The sequence below is a fragment of the Macrosteles quadrilineatus genome, unplaced genomic scaffold (genome assembly GCF_028750875.1).
Source record: "Macrosteles quadrilineatus isolate MER2022 unplaced genomic scaffold, UCM_ALF_1.0 Scaffold_6__1_contigs__length_79288215, whole genome shotgun sequence".
Taxonomy (NCBI): domain Eukaryota; kingdom Metazoa; phylum Arthropoda; class Insecta; order Hemiptera; family Cicadellidae; genus Macrosteles; species Macrosteles quadrilineatus.
Genome location: NW_026542599.1, coordinates 28,552,106 through 28,571,465, shown reverse-complemented (window position 1 = coordinate 28,571,465; position 19,360 = coordinate 28,552,106). Strand labels below are relative to the sequence as shown.

At 42.5% G+C, this 19,360-nt stretch overlaps 10 protein-coding genes across 10 annotated transcripts in view; 5 read left to right on the top strand and 5 right to left on the bottom strand.

The window, feature by feature from the left end:
• The window catches only part of LOC128997421 (adipokinetic hormone/corazonin-related peptide receptor variant I-like), a 20,357-nt gene extending 18,953 nt beyond the window's left edge, over positions 1-1,404 (bottom strand). Inside the window, exons 1-2 of the mRNA XM_054423058.1 lie at positions 1,298-1,404; positions 1,047-1,107 (exon numbers count right to left, since the gene is read on the bottom strand). Coding sequence (XP_054279033.1) covers positions 1,047-1,107; positions 1,298-1,404 — 168 coding nt within the window. The remainder of the gene's footprint in view (positions 1-1,046; positions 1,108-1,297) is intronic.
• A 280-nt stretch (positions 1,405-1,684) lies between these two features.
• LOC128997697 (histone H2B) lies at positions 1,685-2,267 on the bottom strand. The gene has a single exon (XM_054423355.1). It carries the CDS (start codon positions 2,222-2,224, stop codon positions 1,853-1,855), a length of 372 nt encoding a protein of 123 aa, XP_054279330.1. The 5' UTR covers positions 2,225-2,267; the 3' UTR covers positions 1,685-1,852.
• A 19-nt stretch (positions 2,268-2,286) lies between these two features.
• LOC128997692 (histone H2A) lies at positions 2,287-3,127 on the top strand. The gene has a single exon (XM_054423351.1). It carries the CDS (start codon positions 2,434-2,436, stop codon positions 2,806-2,808), a length of 375 nt encoding a protein of 124 aa, XP_054279326.1. The 5' UTR covers positions 2,287-2,433; the 3' UTR covers positions 2,809-3,127.
• Positions 3,128-5,538: 2,411 nt separating this feature from the next.
• LOC128997696 (histone H2B) lies at positions 5,539-6,121 on the bottom strand. Its single transcript, XM_054423354.1, has one exon. It carries the CDS (start codon positions 6,076-6,078, stop codon positions 5,707-5,709), a length of 372 nt encoding a protein of 123 aa, XP_054279329.1. The 5' UTR covers positions 6,079-6,121; the 3' UTR covers positions 5,539-5,706.
• Positions 6,122-6,140: 19 nt separating this feature from the next.
• LOC128997691 (histone H2A) lies at positions 6,141-7,259 on the top strand. Its single transcript, XM_054423350.1, has one exon. The coding sequence runs from the start codon at positions 6,288-6,290 to the stop codon at positions 6,660-6,662; it is 375 nt and encodes a 124-aa protein (XP_054279325.1). The 5' UTR covers positions 6,141-6,287; the 3' UTR covers positions 6,663-7,259.
• Positions 7,260-9,394: 2,135 nt separating this feature from the next.
• LOC128997694 (histone H2B) lies at positions 9,395-9,977 on the bottom strand. The gene has a single exon (XM_054423353.1). It carries the CDS (start codon positions 9,932-9,934, stop codon positions 9,563-9,565), a length of 372 nt encoding a protein of 123 aa, XP_054279328.1. The 5' UTR covers positions 9,935-9,977; the 3' UTR covers positions 9,395-9,562.
• A 19-nt stretch (positions 9,978-9,996) lies between these two features.
• LOC128997690 (histone H2A) lies at positions 9,997-11,115 on the top strand. The gene has a single exon (XM_054423349.1). The coding sequence runs from the start codon at positions 10,144-10,146 to the stop codon at positions 10,516-10,518; it is 375 nt and encodes a 124-aa protein (XP_054279324.1). The 5' UTR covers positions 9,997-10,143; the 3' UTR covers positions 10,519-11,115.
• A 2,128-nt stretch (positions 11,116-13,243) lies between these two features.
• Positions 13,244-13,804, bottom strand: LOC128997693 (histone H2B). The gene has a single exon (XM_054423352.1). It carries the CDS (start codon positions 13,788-13,790, stop codon positions 13,419-13,421), a length of 372 nt encoding a protein of 123 aa, XP_054279327.1. The 5' UTR covers positions 13,791-13,804; the 3' UTR covers positions 13,244-13,418.
• Positions 13,805-15,718: 1,914 nt separating this feature from the next.
• Positions 15,719-16,559, top strand: LOC128997689 (histone H2A). Its single transcript, XM_054423348.1, has one exon. It carries the CDS (start codon positions 15,867-15,869, stop codon positions 16,239-16,241), a length of 375 nt encoding a protein of 124 aa, XP_054279323.1. The 5' UTR covers positions 15,719-15,866; the 3' UTR covers positions 16,242-16,559.
• Positions 16,560-18,482: 1,923 nt separating this feature from the next.
• Positions 18,483-19,343, top strand: LOC128996468 (histone H2A). Its single transcript, XM_054421824.1, has one exon. The coding sequence runs from the start codon at positions 18,650-18,652 to the stop codon at positions 19,022-19,024; it is 375 nt and encodes a 124-aa protein (XP_054277799.1). The 5' UTR covers positions 18,483-18,649; the 3' UTR covers positions 19,025-19,343.
• The last annotated feature ends 17 nt before the right edge of the window (positions 19,344-19,360 follow it).

Sequence of the window (19,360 nt, the reverse complement as noted above, 5' to 3'; positions counted from 1 at the left end):
AAATTTAACTTCAGTGATTACATATCTATGTCTAATAATAGTTTGATTTAAAACGAACAAAATGCATTAGATTCAAAATTGACTCACCACAAATTGCGTTAGGTTAGGTCAGGTTAGGTTGGGTTGGGTTGGGTTAGGTTGGGTTTGGTTGGGTTAGGTTAGGTTAGGTTAGGTTAGGTTAGGTTAGGTTAGGTTAGGTTAGGTCAGGTTTAGCTAGTAGGTTGCAAAGTATACAGGTCATGGGCCTTTTACTACCTGAACTACAATCCACAACCGTTGTATTTTTTAAAATGTCAAAAATGTCGCATTAGCTTATACAACCAACTGTAAAAGCGAGCGGGACGAAGTGTTGCGGTATTTTTTTTTTCTATGAAATTTTAAATTTATAAAACAAAAATGACGTGGTTAAAATGAAAAGGTGAAGAAAGTTTAAAAGAGTCAAAGTAGGAACCACCATGTATTGCATTGTAAAACTAAAATAAATAAATATATAAAAATAGTAATACTGTAATAATAATTACTACAAACCAAAACAAAAATCACAGCTGTACCCAAAGGCATGCAGTATCCAAAGTCAATGGTACATTTCTTTCACATAAATGGAACGAATATTTTGAGTATCAAAAGTCAGATAGCGCATTAGCCCAACTGATGATTTTTATTATTGTTTAAAACATATCATGTTATTATTCTTTTGTTTACATTTTGTCAAACATTGTTATATGGTATGAAATCGTTTACCAACCGAGTGTGACTCTTACCACACGGGGTATGCCTACGACTTCAGTACGGGCAAAATCTCACTTAACCACGGCGAAACTGAAACGCCAGAGTCCGCTAGACGATTCCGCTCGTACTGTTGGTCACTCTGATCGACCAATAGTATGTCACTAGTTGGCCACGCCCCCACATATATACTGAAATCACTCCCTTATTTCTCCGCCAGAGCTATATATATCTATCTCGATCAAAGGATTTCGCCGACGCCGCCAAATGGCCACAACTTCAAACCCCACTAGGGAGGTTATCTTTGATGCCAGACATACCGTGATGGTGTCGTTCTCTTCGTCTTTACCTCCTCTAACGTCTCGCACGCGCAAATACCACCTACGACGACACGTGACCGTTTTATTAGAGTTTTAGTCGAAAAACTTTAATCGCTCGTTACTGGAAAACGCGTTTTTATACGCGAGATCCGATTGCGTCAACGTACTGGGATTTTATTTTACTCGATTTCATCTAACCTGTGTTGTCTCTCTAAAACGCACGGTTTACGAGTTATTTAATAAAAACGCACGCTCGTTCTAATGCTGGCCTTTTCGTTAGTGCTGGCGCTGGCGTATTGTTTCCCTCGTCTCCGTTACGGTACGTCCAGAGTGCACGCCGCAACAGATCAAGATCCATTCTGAGCGTGTTTTATTTAACTGTTGGTGTATTATTTTTAGGTACATTGGTTATGATATCGAATTATTATCTACCATAATAATTAACCCACTCACGTCAGATTTAGAATATTCTTAAAACTTTAACATCTCACAGTGTTGAGTTGACTCGAGTAAAGGAATACTCTCGACTCGTGACATGTAACACTCTTGCTTGACCATTGTTATACAATTACGAAGATAAAGTCTTAAAAACTATGCCAATCATTGTAATAACCAGTGGTGAATTGCGTTTGGATGTAAGTTAACGGCTGCGCACAGGATAGGAAAACACGTGCGAACTTATACGTATCTATTAAGTGAGGGTCTGCTAAAGTGTAAAACGAATGAGTTTATTGGTGGCCTTTATAAAGGCCGTTTTGTGGCGCTCGGCGACGAGGAGTCGGTTGACGCTGATGCGTTGGGGACGCTTACTTGGAGCTTGTGTACTTGGTCACAGCCTTGGTACCCTCGCTGACAGCGTGCTTGGCCAACTCACCGGGCAGAAGGAGACGGACGGCGGTCTGGATCTCCCGAGAAGTGATGGTGGAACGCTTGTTGTAGTGAGCCAGACGGGAGGCCTCGGCGGCGATGCGCTCGAAAATGTCGTTCACGAAGCTGTTCATGATCGACATAGCCTTGCTGGAAACACCGGTGTCGGGGTGGACCTGCTTGAGCACCTTGTAGATGTAGATTGCGTACGACTCCTTCCTCCTGCGCTTCTTCTTCTTGTCACCCTTGGTGATGTTCTTCTGGGCCTTGCCGGCCTTCTTGACAGCTTTACCGCTAGCTTTGGGAGGCATTTTCGAAACCGCTCGGTGGTAAAAATTTTTTGAAAATTTCCCACAATTGTGAAACACGAGCCTAAATCCGTAGCCAAACAACTGCCTGGGTAGCTAAAAACCTGTTCGGTTGGACTATGTTAGAGAAAACGTGCTTTGACGTTGGAAACCCGTAATACGGTCCGAATCACGGTTCCTGCCCAGAGAATCTACTCTAATCAAAAAGCATCATGTCCGGACGCGGTAAGGGAGGCAAAGTGAAGGGGAAGGCAAAGTCCAGGTCTTCCAGAGCGGGACTCCAGTTCCCGGTCGGTCGTATCCACCGTCTGTTGCGCAAGGGCAACTACGCCGAGCGAGTCGGTGCCGGCGCTCCCGTCTACTTGGCCGCCGTCATGGAGTATCTCGCTGCCGAAGTTCTCGAGTTGGCCGGCAACGCTGCCCGTGACAACAAGAAGACCAGAATCATCCCTCGTCACCTCCAGCTGGCAATCCGTAACGACGAAGAGCTCAACAAGCTGCTCAGCGGTGTCACCATCGCTCAGGGCGGAGTACTGCCTAACATCCAGGCAGTCCTGCTGCCCAAGAAGACAGAGAAGAAAGCATAAGCTGGAACCTCGTCGTCGAGCGCAAAAAACGGCCTTTATAAAGGCCACCACTTATTCTGTCGTTTTTACACTAGCTATACCGTCCACGTGTGTCATCTCCAATTCATTTGCTGTTCACATTATTACCTACTCCGTTGGTTTGCCGTCCATCGTTCAGATGTTGACATGATTAACCTTCGTCATTTGCAAGTTAATTGAATTCAGGTATATCAGTTAAAATACAATATTCTTAAGAAATACGACCAAAGGAGCGCATCTTAACACTCTTGTTGAAGATTTAAGACACCAAGTACCAAATACTTGCAATCAAAACTGAACACTTTTTTCGTTCGAAATAAAATGAGAAAGTCGAGAATAACATTTTTTTTCCCCTTTTTTTTCTTTTTTTCTTTTCATATAATAACATCTTTGGATTTTTAAAACCTGTCCATACGAAACCGTTGTACTGTACGTATGTTCTATATGGATAAAGTATTGTTTTCGTAAAAAATTAAGAACTGAAAAATATGATTTTCTAACAAATGGCCCAAACTATTACTTTAAGTTATGCACAAAATGGTACGACTCCATTTATGTAAAAATTACGGTCCTAAAGTTATTGTAAATTAGTACGTTAAGGCCCTTAACATTTTTAAGGTTTTGTTTTTCAATTTTTTTTTTTTTCAATATTGATTTTTTAATGTGGATTTTTAAATAAAACCCCCATAAAATTACGGAAATCGGATTTTCTCGAAAGTTACTCGAACGATTCTCTTAAAAACTCAGTTATGTCATTGTCCTTTAAATGCTTTAAAAAGTATTGCTTCAAAACCCATTTCCGTAAAAATTACGGTTTAAAGTTATTGTAACTTGTGTTATTTTCACAAAAAAAAAAAAAAAATTACAGAAATATCGGATTTTTGGAGAAAAGCTGGTTATTATCAAATCAATATGTTCTTAACTAATTGCAACTTTTGTGATTTTTAACTATTGGAGCTTGTTGGAGAAGGTTATGTGTCAGAATGCTGATTTTTTTTTTTTTTTGTAATATGTCATAAGAAAATAGTTGAAATTTAACTTCAGTGATTACATATCTATGTCTAATAATAGTTTGATTTAAAACGAACAAAATGCATTAGATTCAAAATTGACTCACCACAAATTGCGTTAGGTTAGGTCAGGTTAGGTTGGGTTGGGTTGGGTTAGGTTGGTTTTGGTTGGGTTAGGTTAGGTTAGGTTAGGTAGGTTAGGTTAGGTTAGGTTAGGTTAGGTCAGGTTTAGCTAGTAGGTTGCAAAGTATACAGGTCATGGGCCTTTTACTACCTGAACTACAATCCACAACCGTTGTATTTTTTAAAATGTCAAAAATGTCGCATTAGCTTATACAACCAACTGTAAAAGCGAGCGGGACGAAGTGTTGCGGTATTTTTTTTTTCTATGAAATTTTAAATTTATAAAACAAAAATGACGTGGTTAAAATGAAAGGTGAAGAAAGTTTAAAAGAGTCAAAGTAGGAACCACCATGTATTGCATTGTAAAACTAAAATAAATAAATATATAAAAATAGTAATACTGTAATAATAATTACTACAAACCAAAACAAAAATCACAGCTGTACCCAAAGGCATGCAGTATCCAAAGTCAATGGTACATTTCTTTCACATAAATGGAACGAATATTTTGAGTATCAAAAGTCAGATAGCGCATTAGCCAACTGATGATTTTTATTATTGTTTAAAACATATCATGTTATTATTCTTTTGTTTACATTTTGTCAAACATTGTTATATGGTATGAAATCGTTTACCAACCGAGTGTGACTCTTACCACACGGGGTATGCCTACGACTTCAGTACGGGCAAAATCTCACTTAACCACGGCGAAACTGAAACGCCAGAGTCCGCTAGACGATTCCGCTCGTACTGTTGGTCACTCTGATCGACCAATAGTATGTCACTAGTTGGCCACGCCCCCACATATATACTGAAATCACTCCCTTATTTCTCCGCCAGAGCTATATATATCTATCTCGATCAAAGGATTTCGCCGACGCCGCCAAATGGCCACAACTTCAAACCCCACTAGGGAGGTTATCTTTGATGCCAGACATACCGTGATGGTGTCGTTCTCTTCGTCTTTACCTCCTCTAACGTCTCGCACGCGCAAATACCACCTACGACGACACGTGACCGTTTTATTAGAGTTTTAGTCGAAAAACTTTAATCGCTCGTTACTGGAAAACGCGTTTTTATACGCGAGATCCGATTGCGTCAACGTACTGGGATTTTATTTTACTCGATTTCATCTAACCTGTGTTGTCTCTCTAAAACGCACGGTTTACGAGTTATTTAATAAAAACCGCACGCTCGTTCTAATGCTGGCCTTTTCGTTAGTGCTGGCGCTGGCGTATTGTTTCCCTCGTCTCCGTTACGGTACGTCCAGAGTGCACGCCGCAACAGATCAAGATCCATTCTGAGCGTGTTTTATTTAACTGTTGGTGTATTATTTTTAGGTACATTGGTTATGATATCGAATTATTATCTACCATAATAATTAACCCACTCACGTCAGATTTAGAATATTCTTAAAACTTTAACATCTCACAGTGTTGAGTTGACTCGAGTAAAGGAATACTCTCGACTCGTGACATGTAACACTCTTGCTTGACCATTGTTATACAATTACGAAGATAAAGTCTTAAAAACTATGCCAATCATTGTAATAACCAGTGGTGAATTGCGTTTGGATGTAAGTTAACGGCTGCGCACAGGATAGGAAAACACGTGCGAACTTATACGTATCTATTAAGTGAGGGTCTGCTAAAGTGTAAAACGAATGAGTTTATTGGTGGCCTTTATAAAGGCCGTTTTGTGGCGCTCGGCGACGAGGAGTCGGTTGACGCTGATGCGTTGGGGACGCTTACTTGGAGCTTGTGTACTTGGTCACAGCCTTGGTACCCTCGCTGACAGCGTGCTTGGCCAACTCACCGGGCAGAAGGAGACGGACGGCGGTCTGGATCTCCCGAGAAGTGATGGTGGAACGCTTGTTGTAGTGAGCCAGACGGGAGGCCTCGGCGGCGATGCGCTCGAAAATGTCGTTCACGAAGCTGTTCATGATCGACATAGCCTTGCTGGAAACACCGGTGTCGGGGTGGACCTGCTTGAGCACCTTGTAGATGTAGATTGCGTACGACTCCTTCCTCCTGCGCTTCTTCTTCTTGTCACCCTTGGTGATGTTCTTCTGGGCCTTGCCGGCCTTCTTGACAGCTTTACCGCTAGCTTTGGGAGGCATTTTCGAAACCGCTCGGTGGTAAAAATTTTTTGAAAATTTCCCACAATTGTGAAACACGAGCCTAAATCCGTAGCCAAACAACTGCCTGGGTAGCTAAAAACCTGTTCGGTTGGACTATGTTAGAGAAAACGTGCTTTGACGTTGGAAACCCGTAATACGGTCCGAATCACGGTTCCTGCCCAGAGAATCTACTCTAATCAAAAAGCATCATGTCCGGACGCGGTAAGGGAGGCAAAGTGAAGGGGAAGGCAAAGTCCAGGTCTTCCAGAGCGGGACTCCAGTTCCCGGTCGGTCGTATCCACCGTCTGTTGCGCAAGGGCAACTACGCCGAGCGAGTCGGTGCCGGCGCTCCCGTCTACTTGGCCGCCGTCATGGAGTATCTCGCTGCCGAAGTTCTCGAGTTGGCCGGCAACGCTGCCCGTGACAACAAGAAGACCAGAATCATCCCTCGTCACCTCCAGCTGGCAATCCGTAACGACGAAGAGCTCAACAAGCTGCTCAGCGGTGTCACCATCGCTCAGGGCGGAGTACTGCCTAACATCCAGGCAGTCCTGCTGCCCAAGAAGACAGAGAAGAAAGCATAAGCTGGAACCTCGTCGTCGAGCGCAAAAAACGGCCTTTATAAAGGCCACCACTTATTCTGTCGTTTTTACACTAGCTATACCGTCCACGTGTGTCATCTCCAATTCATTTGCTGTTCACATTATTACCTACTCCGTTGGTTTGCCGTCCATCGTTCAGATGTTGACATGATTAACCTTCGTCATTTGCAAGTTAATTGAATTCAGGTATATCAGTTAAAATACAATATTCTTAAGAAATACGACCAAAGGAGCGCATCTTAACACTCTTGTTGAAGATTTAAGACACCAAGTACCAAATACTTGCAATCAAAACTGAACACTTTTTTCGTTCGAAATAAAATGAGAAAGTCGAGAATAACATTTTTTTTCCCCTTTTTTTTCTTTTCATATAATAACATCTTTGGATTTTTAAAACCTGTCCATACGAAACCGTTGTACTGTACGTATGTTCTATATGGATAAAGTATTGTTTTCGTAAAAAATTTAAGAACTGAAAAATATGATTTTCTAACAAAATGGCCCAAACTATTACTTTAAGTTATGCACAAAATGGTACGACTCCCATTTATGTAAAAATTACGGTCCTAAAGTTATTGTAAATTAGTACGTTAAGGCCCTTAACATTTTTAAGGTTTTGTTTTTCAATTTTTTTTTTTTTCAATATTGATTTTTTAATGTGGATTTTTAAATAAAACCCCCATAAAATTACGGAAAATCGGATTTTCTCGAAAGTTACTCGAACGATTCTCTTAAAAACTCAGTTATGTCATTGTCCTTTAAATGCTTTAAAAAGTATTGCTTCAAAACCCATTTCCGTAAAAATTACGGTTTAAAGTTATTGTAACTTGTGTTATTTTCACAAAAAAAAAAAAAAAAATTACAGAAATATCGGATTTTTGGAGAAAAGCTGGTTATTATCAAAATCAATATGTTCTTAACTAATTGCAACTTTTGTGATTTTTAACTATTGGAGCTTGTTGGAGAAGGTTATGTGTCAGAATGCTGATTTTTTTTTTTTTTTTGTAATATGTCATAAGAAAATAGTTGAAATTTAACTTCAGTGATTACATATCTATGTCTAATAATAGTTTGATTTAAAACGAACAAAATGCATTAGATTCAAAATTGACTCACCACAAATTGCGTTAGGTTAGGTCAGGTTAGGTTGGGTTGGGTTGGGTTAGGTTGGGTTTGGTTGGGTTAGGTTAGGTTAGGTTAGGTTAGGTTAGGTTAGGTTAGGTTAGGTTAGGTCAGGTTTAGCTAGTAGGTTGCAAAGTATACAGGTCATGGGCCTTTTACTACCTGAACTACAATCCACAACCGTTGTATTTTTTAAAATGTCAAAAATGTCGCATTAGCTTATACAACCAACTGTAAAAGCGAGCGGGACGAAGTGTTGCGGTATTTTTTTTTTCTATGAAATTTTAAATTTATAAAACAAAAATGACGTGGTTAAAATGAAAAGGTGAAGAAAGTTTAAAAGAGTCAAAGTAGGAACCACCATGTATTGCATTGTAAAACTAAAATAAATAAATATATAAAAATAGTAATACTGTAATAATAATTACTACAAACCAAAACAAAAATCACAGCTGTACCCAAAGGCATGCAGTATCCAAAGTCAATGGTACATTTCTTTCACATAAATGGAACGAATATTTTGAGTATCAAAAGTCAGATAGCGCATTAGCCCAACTGATGATTTTTATTATTGTTTAAAACATATCATGTTATTATTCTTTTGTTTACATTTTGTCAAACATTGTTATATGGTATGAAATCGTTTACCAACCGAGTGTGACTCTTACCACACGGGGTATGCCTACGACTTCAGTACGGGCAAAATCTCACTTAACCACGGCGAAACTGAAACGCCAGAGTCCGCTAGACGATTCCGCTCGTACTGTTGGTCACTCTGATCGACCAATAGTATGTCACTAGTTGGCCACGCCCCCACATATATACTGAAATCACTCCCTTATTTCTCCGCCAGAGCTATATATATCTATCTCGATCAAAGGATTTCGCCGACGCCGCCAAATGGCCACAACTTCAAACCCCACTAGGGAGGTTATCTTTGATGCCAGACATACCGTGATGGTGTCGTTCTCTTCGTCTTTACCTCCTCTAACGTCTCGCACGCGCAAATACCACCTACGACGACACGTGACCGTTTTATTAGAGTTTTAGTCGAAAAACTTTAATCGCTCGTTACTGGAAAACGCGTTTTTATACGCGAGATCCGATTGCGTCAACGTACTGGGATTTTATTTTACTCGATTTCATCTAACCTGTGTTGTCTCTCTAAAACGCACGGTTTACGAGTTATTTAATAAAAACCGCACGCTCGTTCTAATGCTGGCCTTTTCGTTAGTGCTGGCGCTGGCGTATTGTTTCCCTCGTCTCCGTTACGGTACGTCCAGAGTGCACGCCGCAACAGATCAAGATCCATTCTGAGCGTGTTTTATTTAACTGTTGGTGTATTATTTTTAGGTACATTGGTTATGATATCGAATTATTATCTACCATAATAATTAACCCACTCACGTCAGATTTAGAATATTCTTAAAACTTTAACATCTCACAGTGTTGAGTTGACTCGAGTAAAGGAATACTCTCGACTCGTGACATGTAACACTCTTGCTTGACCATTGTTATACAATTACGAAGATAAAGTCTTAAAAACTATGCCAATCATTGTAATAACCAGTGGTGAATTGCGTTTGGATGTAAGTTAACGGCTGCGCACAGGATAGGAAAACACGTGCGAACTTATACGTATCTATTAAGTGAGGGTCTGCTAAAGTGTAAAACGAATGAGTTTATTGGTGGCCTTTATAAAGGCCGTTTTGTGGCGCTCGGCGACGAGGAGTCGGTTGACGCTGATGCGTTGGGGACGCTTACTTGGAGCTTGTGTACTTGGTCACAGCCTTGGTACCCTCGCTGACAGCGTGCTTGGCCAACTCACCGGGCAGAAGGAGACGGACGGCGGTCTGGATCTCCCGAGAAGTGATGGTGGAACGCTTGTTGTAGTGAGCCAGACGGGAGGCCTCGGCGGCGATGCGCTCGAAAATGTCGTTCACGAAGCTGTTCATGATCGACATAGCCTTGCTGGAAACACCGGTGTCGGGGTGGACCTGCTTGAGCACCTTGTAGATGTAGATTGCGTACGACTCCTTCCTCCTGCGCTTCTTCTTCTTGTCACCCTTGGTGATGTTCTTCTGGGCCTTGCCGGCCTTCTTGACAGCTTTACCGCTAGCTTTGGGAGGCATTTTCGAAACCGCTCGGTGGTAAAAATTTTTTGAAAATTTCCCACAATTGTGAAACACGAGCCTAAATCCGTAGCCAAACAACTGCCTGGGTAGCTAAAAACCTGTTCGGTTGGACTATGTTAGAGAAAACGTGCTTTGACGTTGGAAACCCGTAATACGGTCCGAATCACGGTTCCTGCCCAGAGAATCTACTCTAATCAAAAAGCATCATGTCCGGACGCGGTAAGGGAGGCAAAGTGAAGGGGAAGGCAAAGTCCAGGTCTTCCAGAGCGGGACTCCAGTTCCCGGTCGGTCGTATCCACCGTCTGTTGCGCAAGGGCAACTACGCCGAGCGAGTCGGTGCCGGCGCTCCCGTCTACTTGGCCGCCGTCATGGAGTATCTCGCTGCCGAAGTTCTCGAGTTGGCCGGCAACGCTGCCCGTGACAACAAGAAGACCAGAATCATCCCTCGTCACCTCCAGCTGGCAATCCGTAACGACGAAGAGCTCAACAAGCTGCTCAGCGGTGTCACCATCGCTCAGGGCGGAGTACTGCCTAACATCCAGGCAGTCCTGCTGCCCAAGAAGACAGAGAAGAAAGCATAAGCTGGAACCTCGTCGTCGAGCGCAAAAAACGGCCTTTATAAAGGCCACCACTTATTCTGTCGTTTTTACACTAGCTATACCGTCCACGTGTGTCATCTCCAATTCATTTGCTGTTCACATTATTACCTACTCCGTTGGTTTGCCGTCCATCGTTCAGATGTTGACATGATTAACCTTCGTCATTTGCAAGTTAATTGAATTCAGGTATATCAGTTAAAATACAATATTCTTAAGAAATACGACCAAAGGAGCGCATCTTAACACTCTTGTTGAAGATTTAAGACACCAAGTACCAAATACTTGCAATCAAAACTGAACACTTTTTTCGTTCGAAATAAAATGAGAAAGTCGAGAATAACATTTTTTTTCCCCTTTTTTTTCTTTTCATATAATAACATCTTTGGATTTTTAAAACCTGTCCATACGAAACCGTTGTACTGTACGTATGTTCTATATGGATAAAGTATTGTTTTCGTAAAAAATTTAAGAACTGAAAAATATGATTTTCTAACAAAATGGCCCAAACTATTACTTTAAGTTATGCACAAAATGGTACGACTCCCATTTATGTAAAAATTACGGTCCTAAAGTTATTGTAAATTAGTACGTTAAGGCCCTTAACATTTTTAAGGTTTTGTTTTTCAATTTTTTTTTTTTTCAATATTGATTTTTTAATGTGGATTTTTAAATAAAACCCCCATAAAATTACGGAAAATCGGATTTTCTCGAAAGTTACTCGAACGATTCTCTTAAAAACTCAGTTATGTCATTGTCCTTTAAATGCTTTAAAAAGTATTGCTTCAAAACCCATTTCCGTAAAAATTACGGTTTAAAGTTATTGTAACTTGTGTTATTTTCACAAAAAAAAAAAAAAAAATTACAGAAATATCGGATTTTTGGAGAAAAGCTGGTTATTATCAAAATCAATATGTTCTTAACTAATTGCAACTTTTGTGATTTTTAACTATTGGAGCTTGTTGGAGAAGGTTATGTGTCAGAATGCTGATTTTTTTTTTTTTTTTGTAATATGTCATAAGAAAATAGTTGAAATTTAACTTCAGTGATTACATATCTATGTCTAATAATAGTTTGATTTAAAACGAACAAAATGCATTAGATTCAAAATTGACTCACCACAAATTGCGTTAGGTTAGGTCAGGTTAGGTTGGGTTGGGTTGGGTTAGGTTGGGTTTGGTTGGGTTAGGTTAGGTTAGGTTAGGTTAGGTTAGGTTAGGTTAGGTTAGGTTAGGTCAGGTTTAGCTAGTAGGTTGCAAAGTATACAGGTCATGGGCCTTTTACTACCTGAACTACAATCCACAACCGTTGTATTTTTTAAAATGTCAAAAATGTCGCATTAGCTTATACAACCAACTGTAAAAGCGAGCGGGACGAAGTGTTGCGGTATTTTTTTTTTCTATGAAATTTTAAATTTATAAAACAAAAATGACGTGGTTAAAATGAAAAGGTGAAGAAAGTTTAAAAGAGTCAAAGTAGGAACCACCATGTATTGCATTGTAAAACTAAAATAAATAAATATATAAAAATAGTAATACTGTAATAATAATTACTACAAACCAAAACAAAAATCACAGCTGTACCCAAAGGCATGCAGTATCCAAAGTCAATGGTACATTTCTTTCACATAAATGGAACGAATATTTTGAGTATCAAAAGTCAGATAGCGCATTAGCCCAACTGATGATTTTTATTATTGTTTAAAACATATCATGTTATTATTCTTTTGTTTACATTTTGTCAAACATTGTTATATGGTATGAAATCGTTTACCAACCGAGTGTGACTCTTACCACACGGGGTATGCCTACGACTTCAGTACGGGCAAAATCTCACTTAACCACGGCGAAACTGAAACGCCAGAGTCCGCTAGACGATTCCGCTCGTACTGTTGGTCACTCTGATCGACCAATAGTATGTCACTAGTTGGCCACGCCCCCACATATATACTGAAATCACTCCCTTATTTCTCCGCCAGAGCTATATATATCTATCTCGATCAAAGGATTTCGCCGACGCCGCCAAATGGCCACAACTTCAAACCCCACTAGGGAGGTTATCTTTGATGCCAGACATACCGTGATGGTGTCGTTCTCTTCGTCTTTACCTCCTCTAACGTCTCGCACGCGCAAATACCACCTACGACGACACGTGACCGTTTTATTAGAGTTTTAGTCGAAAAACTTTAATCGCTCGTTACTGGAAAACGCGTTTTTATACGCGAGATCCGATTGCGTCAACGTACTGGGATTTTATTTTACTCGATTTCATCTAACCTGTGTTGTCTCTCTAAAACGCACGGTTTACGAGTTATTTAATAAAAACCGCACGCTCGTTCTAATGCTGGCCTTTTCGTTAGTGCTGGCGCTGGCGTATTGTTTCCCTCGTCTCCGTTACGGTACGTCCAGAGTGCACGCCGCAACAGATCAAGATCCATTCTGAGCGTGTTTTATTTAACTGTTGGTGTATTATTTTTAGGTACATTGGTTATGATATCGAATTATTATCTACCATAATAATTAACCCACTCACGTCAGATTTAGAATATTCTTAAAACTTTAACATCTCACAGTGTTGAGTTGACTCGAGTAAAGGAATACTCTCGACTCGTGACATGTAACACTCTTGCTTGACCATTGTTATACAATTACGAAGATAAAGTCTTAAAAACTATGCCAATCATTGTAATAACCAGTGGTGAATTGCGTTTGGATGTAAGTTAACGGCTGCGCACAGGATAGGAAAACACGTGCGAACTTATACGTATCTATTAAGTGAGGGTCTGCTAAAGTGTAAAACGAATGAGTTTATTGGTGGCCTTTATAAAGGCCGTTTTGTGGCGCTCGGCGACGAGGAGTCGGTTGACGCTGATGCGTTGGGGACGCTTACTTGGAGCTTGTGTACTTGGTCACAGCCTTGGTACCCTCGCTGACAGCGTGCTTGGCCAACTCACCGGGCAGAAGGAGACGGACGGCGGTCTGGATCTCCCGAGAAGTGATGGTGGAACGCTTGTTGTAGTGAGCCAGACGGGAGGCCTCGGCGGCGATGCGCTCGAAAATGTCGTTCACGAAGCTGTTCATGATCGACATAGCCTTGCTGGAAACACCGGTGTCGGGGTGGACCTGCTTGAGCACCTTGTAGATGTAGATTGCGTACGACTCCTTCCTCCTGCGCTTCTTCTTCTTGTCACCCTTGGTGATGTTCTTCTGGGCCTTGCCGGCCTTCTTGACAGCTTTACCGCTAGCTTTGGGAGGCATTTTCGAAACCGCTCGGTGGTAAAAATTAACGACGACGAGGTTGTGACTGTGGGAGATTGATCTCCCACTTCTAGAGGAGCTTCGACTTCTTGTAAGTCATGGCTTCTGGACGGATAAGGGCCTTCTGCCCTGGTAGCTCAGCTACCTGTCAATATCGGTGGTTGTGGTGGTGGCTCAGTCAGCCATCTGGGGACGGAGTCTGGGGACTGGCTGCTGCAGCATGTCCCTGATGTGCTGCCATGGGGTGGTGTCTTCGATGCTCTCCATCTTCGTAGTCAGGACATCTACAAACTCCCTGATGGTGGGCGTCCCGGTAGATCTCCGGACGATCTCGCTGCGGACGTACCTAGGTGTGTTGGTGGCTCTTCGGAGGGCTCTGGCTTGCAATGCCAGGAGTTGTCTGCGAGACGACCTGCAGACCAGATGATACCACGCCGGAGCTGCGTACGTGAGCACCGGACGTAGTAGGGCAGTGTAGAGGTGCAGCTTCATCTTGGTCGGCAGGCGTCTTGCCCTGAACAGAGGGCCGAGGCTACTGATGGCACTAGCAGCGAGTGTCCGGAGTCTGGTGACGTTTGGTGTCATCGTCAATCGTTGGTCAAGGAGTACCCCCAGGTACTTCACCACCTTCTTCCAAGGGACTGGGCGGCGGTCGATGGTGAGTTGGTGTCCGTCTGCCTGCCGTCTGGTTTTGGTGAAGGAGATCGCCTCGCACTTGTCCGCGTTGACTTTGATCCTCCACTTGTTGAGCCAGGGTTGAAGGAGATCCAGCTGCCGCTGGATGTAGATCCGTGACATCCGCAGGTTGGCAGACGTGGCGGTGAACAGGGCATCATCCGCGTAGAGTGACAGCTGGACTCTGGGGGCTAGTGGCATGTCATTCGTGTACCACAGGTACAGGATCGGTCCAAGAACTGATCCCTGTGGCACACCGGACGAGATGGGTCTGGAAGTGGAGGACTTCTGGTCGACTCGGACACGGAAGCTACGGAGGTGGAGGTAGCTTCTTAGCAGTTTCCAGAGGTGGCCTGGTAGTGGTGAGGAGGCGAGTTTGTAGAGGAGACCCTCGTGCCAGACTCGATCGAAGGCCTTGCTGACGTCGATCAGGACGGAAGTGGCGTGGTGCTTATTCTGCAGGGCACTGGCGATGGTGTTGATCACTCGACGGAGTTGGAGGGTCGTCGAGTGTCCTTGCCGGAAGCCGTACTGTTCCGTCCTGATGGAGCAGAAGAACTCTTCTGGGAATCTGGCCAGGATTACCCTCTCGAGCATCTTGGAGAAAACGGGGAGTAGAGATATTGGGCGGTGATTTTCCGGGAAGAGTGGATCTTTCCCCGGCTTGGGGATCAGGATCACCGTAGCCATCTTCCAGGTGGTTGGGAAGTAGGAGAGTCGGAGGCAAGAACTCATGACCGCGGCGATGAAAGTGATCACCCAAGCTGGCAGGTGCTTCATGGCCGGGGTTCCCAGGGAGTCCGGTCCAGGGGCCTTGCGGGGACGTAGCGCCTTGATGAGCCCGGAGATCTCCTGCTCTGTCACCGGTGTCACTTCCTCCTCATCGTCTGGGTCGTATGTCTCCAGGAAGTCTTCCACCACCTCACAGTGGTCGTCATCGTAGACGTCCGCATGGGGCGAGAATTGGTCCTCCATGGTGTCGGCAAAGGCTTCCGCCTTGTCTTCAGGTGAGTAGACTATGCCTCTCTGGCCGTGAAGTGGACGGATGGACTTCTTATCACCCCGGAGAGATCTGGCAACCTGCCAGACACCGTGCGGCTTCTCTGCGCAGGACTCGATGAAGTCTTCCCACGAGGTGGTCCGATGTTCTGCGAGGAGTCGGGAACAGAGTCTGGCTTGGCGTTGGAACTCCGCCTTGGCTCTCGGGCAGCGGGAGCGCTGGTAGTTCCTGCGGAGTCTACTGAAACACGAGCCTAAATCCGTAGCCAAACAACTGCCTGGGTAGCTAAAAACCTGTTCGGTTGGACTATGTTAGAGAAAACGTGCTTTGACGTTGGAAACCCGTAATACGGTCCGAATCACGGTTCCTGCCCAGAGAATCTACTCTAATCAAAAAGCATCATGTCCGGACGCGGTAAGGGAGGCAAAGTGAAGGGGAAGGCAAAGTCCAGGTCTTCCAGAGCGGGACTCCAGTTCCCGGTCGGTCGTATCCACCGTCTGTTGCGCAAGGGCAACTACGCCGAGCGAGTCGGTGCCGGCGCTCCCGTCTACTTGGCCGCCGTCATGGAGTATCTCGCTGCCGAAGTTCTCGAGTTGGCCGGCAACGCTGCCCGTGACAACAAGAAGACCAGAATCATCCCTCGTCACCTCCAGCTGGCAATCCGTAACGACGAAGAGCTCAACAAGCTGCTCAGCGGTGTCACCATCGCTCAGGGCGGAGTACTGCCTAACATCCAGGCAGTCCTGCTGCCCAAGAAGACAGAGAAGAAAGCATAAGCTGGAACCTCGTCGTCGAGCGCAAAAAACGGCCTTTATAAAGGCCACCACTTATTCTGTCGTTTTTACACTAGCTATACCGTCCACGTGTGTCATCTCCAATTCATTTGCTGTTCACATTATTACCTACTCCGTTGGTTTGCCGTCCATCGTTCAGATGTTGACATGATTAACCTTCGTCATTTGCAAGTTAATTGAATTCAGGTATATCAGTTAAAATACAATATTCTTAAGAAATACGACCAAAGGAGCGCATCTTAACACTCTTGTTGAAGATTTAAGACACCAAGTACCAAATACTTGCAATCAAAACTGAACACTTTTTTCGTTCGAAATAAAATGAGAAAGTCGAGAATAACATTTTTTTCCCCTTTTTTTCTATTACTTTAAGTTATGCACAAAATGGTACGACTCCCATTTATGTAAAAATTACGGTCCTAAAGTTATTGTAAATTAGTACGTTAAGGCCCTTAACATTTTTAAGGTTTTGTTTTTCAATTTTTTTTTTTTTTTTCAATATTGATTTTTTAATGTGGATTTTTAAATAAAACCCCCATAAAATTACGGAAAATCGGATTTTCTCGAAAGTTACTCGAACGATTCTCTTAAAAACTCAGTTATGTCATTGTCCTTTAAATGCTTTAAAAAGTATTGCTTCAAAACCCATTTCCGTAAAAATTACGGTTTAAAGTTATTGTAACTTGTGTTATTTTCACAAAAAAAAAAAAAAAAAAAAAAAAAAAAATTACAGAAATATCGGATTTTTGGAGAAAAGCTGGTTATTATCAAAATCAATATGTTCTTAACTAATTGCAACTTTTGTGATTTTTAACTATTGGAGCTTGTTGGAGAAGGTTATGTGTCAGAATGCTGATTTTTTTTTTTTTTTTGTAATATGTCATAAGAAAATAGTTGAAATTTAACTTCAGTGATTACATATCTATGTCTAATAATAGTTTGATTTAAAACGAACAAAATGCATTAGATTCAAAATTGACTCACCACAAATTGCGTTAGGTTAGGTCAGGTTAGGTTGGGTTGGGTTGGGTTAGGTTGGGTTTGGTTGGGTTAGGTTAGGTTAGGTTAGGTTAGGTTAGGTTAGGTTAGGTTAGGTTAGGTCAGGTTTAGCTAGTAGGTTGCAAAGTATACAGGTCATGGGCCTTTTACTACCTGAACTACAATCCACAACCGTTGTATTTTTTAAAATGTCAAAAATGTCGCATTAGCTTATACAACCAACTGTAAAAGCGAGCGGGACGAAGTGTTGCGGTATTTTTTTTTTCTATGAAATTTTAAATTTATAAAACAAAAATGACGTGGTTAAAATGAAAAGGTGAAGAAAGTTTAAAAGAGTCAAAGTAGGAACCACCATGTATTGCATTGTAAAACTAAAATAAATAAATATATAAAAATAGTAATACTGTAATAATAATTACTACAAACCAAAACAAAAATCACAGCTGTACCCAAAGGCATGCAGTATCCAAAGTCAATGGTACATTTCTTTCACATAAATGGAACGAATATTTTGAGTATCAAAAGTCAGATAGCGCATTAGCCCAACTGATGATTTTTATTATTGTTTAAAACATATCATGTTATTATTCTTTTGTTTACATTTTGTCAAACATTGTTATATGGTATGAAATCGTTTACCAACCGAGTGTGACTCTTACCACACGGGGTATGCCTACGACTTCAGTACGGGCAAAATCTCACTTAACCACGGCGAAACTGAAACGCCAGAGTCCGCTAGACGATTCCGCTCGTACTGTTGGTCACTCTGATCGACCAATAGTATGTCACTAGTTGGCCACGCCCCCACATATATACTGAAATCACTCCCTTATTTCTCCGCCAGAGCTATATATATCTATCTCGATCAAAGGATTTCGCCGACGCCGCCAAATGGCCACAACTTCAAACCCCACTAGGGAGGTTATCTTTGATGCCAGACATACCGTGATGGTGTCGTTCTCTTCGTCTTTACCTCCTCTAACGTCTCGCACGCGCAAATACCACCTACGACGACACGTGACCGTTTTATTAGAGTTTTAGTCGAAAAACTTTAATCGCTCGTTACTGGAAAACGCGTTTTTATACGCGAGATCCGATTGCGTCAACGTACTGGGATTTTATTTTACTCGATTTCATCTAACCTGTGTTGTCTCTCTAAAACGCACGGTTTACGAGTTATTTAATAAAAACCGCTCGGTGGTAAAAATTTTTTGAAAATTTCCCACAATTGTGAAACACGAGCCTAAATCCGTAGCCAAACAACTGCCTGGGTAGCTAAAAACCTGTTCGGTTGGACTATGTTAGAGAAAACGTGCTTTGACGTTGGAAACCCGTAATACGGTCCGAATCACGGTTCCTGCCCAGAGAATCTACTCTAATCAAAAAGCATCATGTCCGGACGCGGTAAGGGAGGCAAAGTGAAGGGGAAGGCAAAGTCCAGGTCTTCCAGAGCGGGACTCCAGTTCCCGGTCGGTCGTATCCACCGTCTGTTGCGCAAGGGCAACTACGCCGAGCGAGTCGGTGCCGGCGCTCCCGTCTACTTGGCCGCCGTCATGGAGTATCTCGCTGCCGAAGTTCTCGAGTTGGCCGGCAACGCTGCCCGTGACAACAAGAAGACCAGAATCATCCCTCGTCACCTCCAGCTGGCAATCCGTAACGACGAAGAGCTCAACAAGCTGCTCAGCGGTGTCACCATCGCTCAGGGCGGAGTACTGCCTAACATCCAGGCAGTCCTGCTGCCCAAGAAGACAGAGAAGAAAGCATAAGCTGGAACCTCGTCGTCGAGCGCAAAAAACGGCCTTTATAAAGGCCACCACTTATTCTGTCGTTTTTACACTAGCTATACCGTCCACGTGTGTCATCTCCAATTCATTTGCTGTTCACATTATTACCTACTCCGTTGGTTTGCCGTCCATCGTTCAGATGTTGACATGATTAACCTTCGTCATTTGCAAGTTAATTGAATTCAGGTATATCAGTTAAAATACAATATTCTTAAGAAATACGACCAAAGGAGCGCATCTTAACACTCTTGTTGAAGATTTAAGACACCAAGTACCAAATACTTGCAATCAAAACTGAACACTTTTTTCGTTCGAAAT